Source organism: Ovis aries, chromosome 14 (assembly GCF_016772045.2).
Source record: "Ovis aries strain OAR_USU_Benz2616 breed Rambouillet chromosome 14, ARS-UI_Ramb_v3.0, whole genome shotgun sequence".
NCBI classification, from domain to species: domain Eukaryota; kingdom Metazoa; phylum Chordata; class Mammalia; order Artiodactyla; family Bovidae; genus Ovis; species Ovis aries.
Window position 1 is genome coordinate 61,215,337 of NC_056067.1, and position 12,028 is coordinate 61,227,364.

Here is a 12,028-nt window from a genome sequence, read left to right on the forward strand (position 1 = left end):
GGGATAAGGGCACACCTCTGGACCAACCTCACCCACCAAGTTGCAGACACCAGAAGGAAGACTGACTAGATTCCTGTAGCCTTCAAAATAGAGATCACGGACAGAAAACTGGATAAAATGAGATGGCAAAGAAACAGGTTATATAGAGAGAAGCAACATCAAACCCTGTAAGAACCACTAATTGAAGAGGAGATAGGCAATCTAATGACGACCTCTTGCTTGTAGTCATCTTAAGTGGAGATACCAGACGTTTTCACAAATCCTAGGTGCCTGATAATTCTTTAATCCACTTCTTTTCACACATTTTTCTGAGAATGTTCTAGTAGATGTTTAAATCTAAAAATCATAAATGATAGTGACAGAAAACTAATCAGAAACTGAGGACACATAAGACAGTGTCTGAGGAAGTGAAAAACTTCATAAAGTTAAGTTCTTAAGAAATTAAATAAGAGAGCATTTTAAAAATATGGTTGAAACACAGGGAAGTCTACTCATAGCTCTGTGGAGACCAAAGTGGGACGGAATTGAATAGAATGCAGAAGACTGGATAGCTCTTCAAGAAAATTGATATACCAAGGGAACTTTTATACAAAGATGGGCACAATAAAGGACAGAAATGGTGTGGACCTAACAGAAGTGGAAAATATTAAGAAAAATGGGGAAGAATACACAGAAGAGATATACAAAAAAGATCTTAATGACTAACATAACCAGGATAGTGTGATGAGTCACCTAGAGACAGACATCCTGGAGCCTGAAGTCAAGTGGGCCATGGGAAGGAACACTATGAATAAAGCTAGTGGAGGTGATAGAATTCCAGTTGAGCTGTTTCAAGTCCTAAAAGATGATGTTGCTCAAGTGCTGCACTCAATATGTCAGTTAATTTGGAAAACTCAGCTGTAGCCACAGGACTGGAAAAAGTCTGTATTCATTCCAATCCCGAAGAAAGGCAATGCCAAAGAATGATGAAACTACCACACAATTGCACTCATTTCACATGCTACCGAACGTTCAAAATTCTCCAAGCATGGATTCAACAGTATGTGAACCGAGAACTTCCAGATGTTCAAGCTGGATTTAGAAAAGGCAGAGGAACCAGAGATTAAGTTGCAAACATCCTTTGAATCATAGAAAAAGCAAGAGAGTTCCAGAAAAATATCTACTTATGCTTTATTGACTATGCCACAGCCTTTGACAGTGTGGATCATAACAAAGTGTGGAAAATTCTTAATGAGATGGAAATACCAGAACACCTTACCCACCTCCTTAGAAATCTGAATGCAAATCAAGAAGAAACAGTACTGGAGATGGAATAACGGACTAGTTCCAAATGGGGAAAGGAATATGTCAAGACTGCCTACTGTCACTCTGCTTACTTGACTTATATGCAGAATACAACATGCAGGAGACCTCGATTTGGTCCCTGGGTTGGGAAGATCCCCTGCAGAAGGGAAGGGCTACCCACACCAGAATACACCAGTATTCTGGCCTAAAGAATTCCATGGGTTATATAGTCCACAGGATCACAAAGAGTTGGTCAGAAGTGAGTGACTTTCACTTTCACTATGCATCATGTGAAATGTCGGGCTTGAAGAAGCACAAACTGGAATCAAGACTGCAGGGAGAATTATCAATAACTTCAGATATACGGATGACATGACCCTACTGGCAGAAAACAAAGAGGAACTGAAGAGTCTTTTGTTGAAACTGAAAGAGAGGAGTGAAAATGTTGGCTTCAAACTCAGCATTTAGAAAACGAAGATCATGGCATCCAGTCCCATCATTTCATGGCAAATAGATGGGAAAACAATCAAAACAGTGACAGACTTGATTTTCTTGGGCTCCAAAATCACTGCAGATGTTGACTTCAACCATGAAAGTAGAAAACGCTTGCTCCTTGGAAGGAAAGCTATGAGCAATGTAGACAGCATAATAAAAAACAGAGACATTACTTTGCAGACAATTGTCTGTCTAGTCAAAGCTATGGTTATTCCAGTAGTCATGTATGGATGTGAGAGTTGAACCATAAAGGCTGAGGGTCGAAGAATTGATGCTTTTGAACTGTGGTGTTGGAGAAGACTCTTGAGAGTATCTTAGACTGCAAGGAGATCACAGCACTCCATTTCTTTAGAAGAAAATCAATCCTGAATATTCGTTGGAAGGACTGATGCTGAAGTTGAAGCTCCAATACTTTGACCATCTGATGTGAAGAACTGATGCATTGGAAAGCATCCTGATGCTGGGTAAGACTGAGGGCAGGAGGAGAAGGGGACGACAGAGGATGAGATGGTTGGATGGCATCACTGATGGACATGAGTTTGAGCAGGGTCTGGGAGTTGGTGATGGACAGGGAAGCCTGGCGTCCTGTAGTCCATGGGGGTCCCAGAGTTGGACACGACTGAGTGACTGAACTGAACTGACTGATAGGTATAATGGATTCTCTTTGTGGTACAGTAGTACAAAATTGTAAAACAGCTAAATTCCAAATAGAACATTTTAAACTGATTTCTTTACATGATCTAGAAATTGTTATAGCTTGAATCAGCTATTAACAATATGGTGGAAAAGGTGCTAAGCATTTATTCCAGTTTATTTTAAAATTCTATGAGGTAATCGAATATATTAAATATTTTAGCATTTTAGAACTGGGGCAAATACATTTAAGATATTTAATATGAGATCATATAAGGAAAAGAGAAACTTTGAAGTCAACCTGAGATGTGCATTCTTTCACTTTTGGAACGTTTTGCTTCCTGCAGTGAAAAAAGTATTTGAGTTTGAAATTTATTGAGAAGGTCTTATGTCTAGTTCCCAGTGGATAGGAAGTTATAAATCAGAAAACACAAACCTGTCCCCAGTATTCCTAGAAATTTAGCAGTTTGTCTGCCACTTCACTCACACATTTTTGGCTACAGGTACAAAGAAACTTTAAAAGGACTGTCATACAGTTATTCAAAATGGGCTGTTTTCTTGGACCCCCAAGAAATGGAAGAGCAACCAATGAATGCAGATTGTCACAACACAAGAGGAAACTTTTATTTCACACTGTGATGAAGGAAAGTAAACACCAGAGATGAATTTATGAATGATTTAAGAGACAGAATAGGGCAGGTGATACATTTCTATGACAGCAGTGGACACAAACCCAGGTTTTCCAAAATCATTTCCACTGAAGATGATCTTCCAAAACCATCTGATGAAGGGTTACTTCCTCACTGCTCCCCGGACCTCTCCTCTGAGTCATCTCCATCCATTCGTACTTACCCGGATATATGGCTGTTGTTTCCCTTCTCCTTATATTCCTGGGATCATTCAATTGCTCCAGAAAGGTGATCAGGTCCAGCTTAGCGCCCACAGGACCTGTTCATCAGAAAAAGGAATAGTTGTGTTGTCAGAGACTCATCAGTGTCCAATCCAATATGTATTCAGTTGAGACGAGAATGCAAGGGACAATGTTAAAGAGCCTGGAAAATGATTTCCCCAAATTCTTTATTCAAATCACCTATATAACACTAACAAACACATAACATCAGATCCTGAGATACTGATCAAGTACTACCAGGCAAAATAAGTGTGTAACTGTGAAATTAAGAACATATGTGACTATTTAATAGTGGGGCCGTGAAAGGAGTCATCAGCAAATCCCATTTTTTCTGATGTTTCTTCCCCCAAACAAACGTTCAGGAGTCCTGAGATCGAAGCCTCACACTCATCATACCTAAGACCTCACTGTAGGGGAGGATTTAAGGCAGGAATTTCTGAGAGAGGTCTAAGCTAGGATCAGGCAGAAAAAACAGGAGTACTTGCAGTTCAGCTTTTATAATTTACCCTGAATGAAATGCCTCAGGCTCCCTAGGCTGAGTGTGGGTTAATTCATTGAAACCAAGACAAGGATTCTGGTGAGCACTGTGAGGGTATTGAAAGGCTGCTGCTCAACCACAAGAGATGCCTGGATTCTTGGCCTCCTGAGGAAAAGAATTCAATCTGGGGCCAGAGATGAGGCTTGATTGTCCAGAGCTTTTGTGTAATAAAGTTGTATTAACATATAAAAGAGACAGAGAAAGATTCTGACATAGACATCAGAAAGGGACAGAAAGAGTGCCCCCTCGCTAGTGTTAGCAAAGGAGTTATATATTTTTAATTAGTTATTCCATTGAATCAAAAGAATGTCTGGAGGTTGTAAAGGCCTCACTAGACCCACTCCCATACATTTTAAGACAACAGGACTAGCCAGAAGGTTTTTTTCCAGAGACTGCCCTCAAGCAGGATAATTTCTTACATAATCCTAAGGAATGTAGGGGGGGGGGGGAGTTTGTTCTTCCTCCTTGAGAATTTCAGAACCCTCTCTCCTTGGGGATCCCCGGACTTATCAACCTGCCTAGAAATAGACTCTCTCAGTGTGACTGAAGGGGGACCTATGAATAGACCCTGGGGTTCAGCGAGACTGCTGGTCTCAGGAAGGTGGTCACCTAGTGCAGGTGCTCACAGGACTGGCTGGTGTGAGCTCAGGGACCCGCAGGCTGCCTGCTCCCCAGACAGGTGCTGAGGCAGCAACAGCATGGAGCAGTTCAGGGAAACTGTCAACAATATTCTGTATCATCTTTCTTATTAGAACCATCCCAGTGTCCAAGTAGTTACAAAATGGGAGAGGAGATACAACATAGAAATGATGGGATATAGCTGAAGTTATGAGAAATTTAAAGCTAGTGAGTAAACTAATTTCCACATCAAGGATATTTCTATTGAAACCTTACAGCCAGCTTCTGTCTTACTATAAATAGTTCATTGTGATCTCTTCACTAGAACCTTAAATAAGGTGTGCGAGGTTACTGTTGGTGGTGGGTTAACATTTCATTCACTACAACCAACCAAAACAATAAAAGCCATTCACTTTTATTAATAACCAGGTATTAATTTTACATATAGTTGAAATAAAACCCCTTTTCAATCCACGGTATGATCCATGATTAAATACAGATCAAAAGTACTGACAAAGATATTCATTTTTTGATATGACGTGAGATCTGTTATTTTTACAGCTTATCATACAAAGCCTAGGAAGCACTTAGCAAGCATGGTATACAGTAATTCCAAGCCTTTTCCAGGAAGGGTTTCTAATACATTTCTAGGTTATCACTGTCTTTATTTCAACATTGTTAAGTAATAATCATGATGTGTTCATATTATAAAGATACATTAATATTGCAGTGAACTGTCATTGTGTTCTTCTTACACATCAAGGATATTACTGTTGAAACCATACAACCAACTTCTGTCTTATTTTACAACATGGAAAGATTAAATGATTACTTACATCATGGCAACCTCCAGATATTTCACATCAATGACAAACATTTAGATGGTCATTGTCCATTTTACATCATGGTATCCTTCATCTTCTGATGGAGAATAGATAGAAATGGTTGCAACACAATATAAAAAGGCTAATCTTTAATAAACCATCAAAAATCTATGTTTGGAAACACACTAGAAACAAAGCATAGTATGGATTATTTGAGTGCTGAATTACATTCACTTCAAATAATCCCAAATCACGTCATTATTAACAAGCATACATAATTTTTAAGAATTGTAACTTTCTAATCATCAACCTTCCTCTCACAATTCATGCCAATATATCCATTTTCTATGTGTTTCAACTATGGAGTAATCACTACAGTCATTCTCCTTCAGAGAAACTTCTGAAAACAAAGTTGATGAAATGCCTTCTAGTGAAAGCAGAGATTATTTTGCCAACAAAGGTCCGTCTAGTCAAGGCTATGGTTTTTCCAGTGGTCATGAATGGATGTGAGAGTTGGACTGTGAAGAAAGCTGGGCGCTGAAGAATTGATGCTTCTGAACTGTGGTGCTGGAGAAGACTCTTGAGAGTCTCTTGGACTGCAAGGAGATCCAACCAGTCCATCCTAAAGGAGATCAGTCCTGGGTGTTCTTTGGAAGGACTGATGGTGAAACTGAAACTCCAGTACTTTGGCCACCTCATGTGAAGAGTCGACTCATTGGAAATGACCCTGATGCTGGGAGGGATTGGGCGCAGGAGGAGAAGGGGAAGACAGAGGATGAGATGGCTGGATGGCATCACCAACTCGATGCACATGAATCTGAGTGAATTCCGGGAGTTGGTGATGGACAGGGAGGCCTGGCGTGCTATGATTCATGGGGTCGCAAAGAGTCGGACATGACTGAGCAACTGAACTGAACTGATGCAATCTCTGATAGTTATTTTGATTTAACTTTTGATTAAATACCTTTCTACATATTTGTTACATTATTTCCATAGGTTTCTTATATAAACTCTTGTGTTTTTTGATGCATGTTTAGGGCAAACCTCTTCCATCACTTGTTCCATTACTAGGGTTAAGTGTGTGTTCTCAGATGTTTAGTGAGATTACTACTATGACTAAAGGCTTTGCCACATTCTGTACATTTATAAGGTCTCTCTCCAGTATGAATTCGCTGATGCTGAGTAAGATGTGCGCACTGAATAAAGGCCTTGCTACATTCTTTACATTTATAAGGTCTCTCCCCAGAATGAATTCGCTGATGTGTAGTAAGAACTGAGTACTGATGAAAGGCTTTGTTACATTCTTTACATTTATAAGGCTTCTCTCCAGTATGAATTTGCTGATGTCGAGTAAGATTTGAGCACCGAATAAAGGCTTTGTCACATTCTTTACATTTATAAGGTCTCTCCCCAGAATGAATTTGCTGATGTCCAGTAAGAAGTGAGAGACGATGAAAGGCTTTGTTACATTCTTTACATTTATAAGGCTTCTCTCCAGTATGAATTCGCTGATGATAGGTTAGCTGTGAGTAACAGATAAAGGCTTTGCTACATTCTGTACATCTATAAGGTCTCTCTCCAGTATGAATTTGCCGATGATAGGTGAGATGTGAGTAACGCATAAAGGTTTTGCTACATTGTATGCATATATAAGGTTTCTCTCCAGTATGAATTCGCAGATGTTGAGTAAGTTGTGAGTTGTAAGTAAAGGCTTTGCCACATTCTGTACATTTATAAGGTCTCTCTCCAGTGTGAATTCTCTGATGTTCAGTAAGAAGTGAGCGAAGGTTAAACACTTTGCTACATTCTGTACATTTGAAAGGTTTCCTTCCTGTATGAATTTTGTTATGTCTACTTAGATGGCATGACTTACTAAACACTTTCCCACATATCTTACACTGGTTTTCTTTCTGTGGATTCTGAACAGTGTGCTGTTGAATAAGTTCTGAAGACTGATTAGAAACCTGACCATATTCACTACAAATCCTCTCTTCAGGACAAGTAGTCTTATCTAGAGAAAAACCTGACATTTGATCAAAGGTATTTCTACATTTACTACTTTTAGAATCCTTGTCTGAAGATTCGGGTCCCTGATGTTTCATAAGTTTTGCGTTTCCTTCAATGGTGTACCCAGTTTCATTGCCAGAATATCTTCTCACTCCACCATAAATACTCTTGTAATTATTGGAGCTGTAGTTGTTACTAAAGGTCTGACTCATTTTATTACACATAGAAAGTTGTTGTGTATTAACCATATCACAGTATGTATTGAACAAGGATGGTTGGATTGTGTCTCTTCCATTATCATCAACATTGTACATCTTGGAATGGTGAGAAAATATCTGTTGGGGGAAGACAAATGGCCCCCTGCTCATGGATCCCTCAAATTGATTAGATTGTGAGTTTTCCCACTCACTGTTAAATTGTAGGTGTTCAGACATGCTTGAATGTATGTTTAGTCGAAGCCTACATTCAGAATTGTCCGAATGAGTATTTGCAGTAGAGACTAGATTACCTTCCAGATTTTCCATGTTTCCTTTTAGAGAACATGTATGTTTCAGAAAAGGATGGAAATCAGTTCTTAAACACTGACACTTCTCAGCAGATGTGGACGACGGAAGTTGATGTTTTTCCCAATTTGACTCACGTTGCTCATTTCTCTTTCCAGTACTCTTAGCATAATGTGTAACTGTCTCCATTTCTTTATGTTCATATAAACATCCTCTCTGTCTTTCATATACCCTTGTATATTCCCAGTCTTTCATTAAATCTAAATTTCTGTGGTGAAATATTTGATATATTCCTAGGTTTGCTATTGGGAACACATATTCAAATGCTTTTTGATTCTTTGGCATGAAATCCTGGGTGTCTTGTGGAGACATAGCTGAAAGATACCAATTAACAAGTAATTTTAACTGCTATTTTCAGAAAATATCTTTAAACATTTAGAGAAAACTGATGACCATAGCTAGGATCAAGGATCAAGATACCAAGGTTTAGGCAGATTGTGGAGATCATCTCTCTCTCCACAAATGAATGAGAAATGGAACAATTCTCACACGGCCCAGCTGATACTAGCAGAGGCCCATGGAAATCTGAAAGGACAAGAAAGATTCCTGCTCTGCAGGGTAGGACAAAAGAAAGAAGGAAAAGGAGAGGAGCAAAGTGGGTTGAGGCCTGCGACCCTGCGGGGAGATGAAAATGAGGAGAGGTACCCATATCCTGGGAAGCCCCTCTCTGGGGGAGCTCAGTTTGGACAGAAGGAGAGCCTCATTCTCTGTGGGAAGAGAACACGGCAACCAGCATGTGGGAGCAGGACAGAGTGAGACCTGCACACAGGGTACTGACCTCAGCCCTGCCCACCCAGCCTTAGAGGAATGTCCACCAATGAAGAAAAGAGCTGCGTGCTGAAATGCGGGGTTTGGAGAGCAGACCGAGGCAGAGGACTGCCATTGGTGATGAGGAAACATCCTGAAGGGATGGGAGTGAAGGAGGAGCTCTGCAAACGGGTTGTTTGTGGTGGAAGCCTGAACCACCAGAGAGCAGAGCACCATTGGTGAGTGACACCCAAAGAAGAAGCCCATTGCATGTCTTGTTACTTGTGCCCACTCCTGCTTGCCAAGGACTACGAAGAACTCCACACACGTAGGTCCTTTGAGCCCCCAGCCACGGCCTCCCCCATCGACGTCCTCCAAAATCAGCAGAATCCTATGCTCTGGGGCAGCATCAGGAACAGACAACTGTGAGTTGGCCACATGCACAGATGGAGCTGAAAGCACAGGTGAATCCCAGCAATAAAGAAGAAAAGCTGAAAACACTCCTTGCAGCAACACAAGCCACGGTCTTACACCCACGACTGGCTATGTAACCTCAGCCCCTACAGAGCATCTGAATCAACGACCAGGGCTCTCCCAGTCATGGCAGGTGGAGCTTTAGCAGCTGTGGACTTTGTGGGCTCCTACACAAGGGGGCTGGGCCATGACAGAGCCTGAGCTGCCCCGCAGCACCACAGCGGGTCCAGCCCCATGCTCAATGCAATCCCAGGACCTGACTTCACTGAATCTATGCTGGTGACCTTGTGAAAACAACATCTGAGAGACACTAGGGCCATGTGCCATCACACCCACAGGTAAGGTTGGCCAAGAGTAGTGCCACAACTACATAACATGAGAACTTGAAACGCATGAGAGGGGACACCAGAGCACAACCTAAGGTGAACATTCCTAGAGGAGTAATACTCAGTGATTTCTCTCCCAGTGGCTGTGCTCTGATCCCACCTGCCTAGCACCACAGATCAGAATCACAGCTAACATTCAGATCTGGAGTGTCTATTCCAGCACGTAGGGAGCAGGCACCACCAGAGAGAGGGCAATAACAACCACAGAACAATGGGGGCAAAAGCCCTGAATGTTCCGGGCAGGCTCTGGTCACAGTTAACAGCAATCAAACCACAGATCAAGAGAGGATTAGGGCACAAACCTCTAGACCAATCTCACCCACCAAGGTGCAAACACCAGAAGGAGGACGAACTAGGTTCCTGCACCCTTCCAAACAGAGAGCACAAACAGAACGTTGGACAAATGAGATGGCAAAGAAATAGGTTATAGGGGAAGAAACAAGGTAAAAATGTCCAGTTTAGTTCAGTTCAGTCGCTCAGTCGTGCCTGACTCTTTGCGACCCCATGAATTGAAGCACGCCAGGCCTCGCTGTCCATCACCAACTCCAGGAGTTCACTCAGACTCACATCCATCGAGTCCGTGATGCCATCCAGCCATCTCATCCTCTGTCGTCCCCTTCTCCTTCTGCCCCCAATTCCTCCCAGCATCAGAGTTTTTTCCAACTCTTCGCATGAGGTGGCCAAAGTACTGGAATTTCAGCTTTAGCATCATTCCTTCCAAAGAATACCCAGGACTGATCTCCTTTAGGATGGACTGGTTGGATCTCCTTGCAGTCCAAGGGACTCTTGTCAAGAGTCTTCTCCAACACCACAGTTCAAAAGCATAATTCTTTGGTGCTCAGCTTTCTTCACAGTACAACTCTCACATCCATATGACCACTGGAAAAACCATAGCCTTGACTAGATGGACCTTTGTTGGCAAAGTAATGTCTCTGCTTTTGAATATGCCATCTAGGTTGGTCATAACTTTCCTTCCAAGGAGTAAGCATCTTTTAATTTCATGGCTAATAGTTCTTAAATCCACTTCTTGCCACATGTGTTTCTGAGAATGGTCTACTAGATGTTTCAATCTAAAAATCATAGATGATAATGACAGAGAACTAAGCAGAAACTGAGAACACATAAGACAGTGCCTGAGGAAGCTGAATGCAAATAAGATAAACTGAATAAAGTACTAATTTTAAGAAATTAAATAAAAAGAGAGAGTTTAAAACTATGATTGAAAGAGGGAACTCTACTCATTGCTCTGTGGAGACATAAATGGGAAGGAAATCAATAGAACGGTAAAGATTGGAGATCTCTTTCAGAAAGTTAGAGGTACCAGGAAAATTTCATACAAAGATGGGAACAATAAAGGACAGAAACAAGATGGACCTAAAAGAAGCAGAAGTTATTAAGAGAAGTTGGCAAGAATACATGAAAGAACTATACAAAAAAGATCTTAATGACCAAGATAACCACGATGGTGTGATCACTTACCTAGTAACAGACATTCTGGCATCCAAAGTCAAGTCGGCCTTAGAAGGCATGACTACCAACAAAGCTAGTCCAGGTGTTAGAACTCCAGCTTAGCTATTTCAAGTCCTAAAAGATGATAATGCTAAAGTTCTGCACTCAATAAGCCAGCAAATTTGGAAAACTCAGCAGTGGCCTCAGGATGGAAAAAGGTCAGTTTTCATTCTAATCACAAAGAAAAGCAATGCCAAAGAATGCTCAAACTACTACACAATTTTCCTCATTTCAAACAACAACAAAGGCTCAAAATTCTCCAAGCGAGGCTTTAACAGTACATGACCAAGAGCTTCCAGATGTTCAAGCTGGATTTAGAAATGGCAGAAGAACCAGAGATCAAATTGCCAACATCCCTTGGATCATATAAAAAGCAAGAGAGTTCTGAAAAAACAACTACATCTGCTTTATTGACAACACCACAGCCTTTGATTGTGTGGAACACAAGAATCTGTGGAAAATTCTTATAGAGATGGGAATACCAGACTACCTTATCTGCCTCCTGAGAAATCTGTATGCATGTCAAGAAGCAACAGTGAGTACTGGACATGTGACAATGGACTGATTCTAACTTGGGAAAGGAGTACGTCAAGGCTGTATATTGTCACCCTGCTTATTTAACTTATATGCAGACTACATCATGAGAAATGCTGGGCTGGAAGAAGCACAAGCTGGAATCAAGATTGCCAGGAGAAATATCAATAACCTCTGATATGCGGATGACACCTCCTTTATGGCAGAAAGTGAAGAGGAACTAAAAATCCTCTTGATGAAAGTGAAAAGGAGAGTGAAAAAGTTGGCTTAAAGCTCAACATTCAGAAAACTAAGATTATGGCATCTGGTTTCATCACTTCATGGGAAATAGATGGGGAAACAGTGGAAACAGTGTCAGACTTTATTTTGGGGGGCTCCGATTTCACTGCAGATGGTGATTGCAGCCATGAAATTAAAAGACGCTTATTCCTTGGAAGGAAAGTTATGACCAACCTAGATGGCATATTCAAAAACAGAGACATTATTTTGCCAACAAAGGTCTATCT

The 12,028-nt window shown here is 41.1% G+C and overlaps 1 protein-coding gene across 7 annotated transcripts in view; it reads right to left on the bottom strand.

Annotated features, from left to right (window-relative positions):
* LOC114118046 (zinc finger protein 345-like) overlaps nt 1-12,028 on the bottom strand; it is a 62,024-nt gene that overhangs the window by 26,962 nt on the left and 23,034 nt on the right. For 4 of the 7 annotated variants that reach the window (XM_042231206.1, XM_042231205.1, XM_042231207.1 and 1 more), the window contains one exon: nt 3,006-8,186. The exons of 2 other annotated variants lie outside the window; for them this stretch is intronic. In XM_042231206.1, coding sequence (XP_042087140.1) covers nt 6,376-8,186 — 1,811 coding nt within the window. In that variant the 3' untranslated portion in view covers nt 3,006-6,375. Of the gene's footprint in view, nt 1-3,005; nt 8,187-12,028 lie in introns of those variants that run through there. One more of the 7 variants, XM_060399088.1, reaches the window with a different exon arrangement.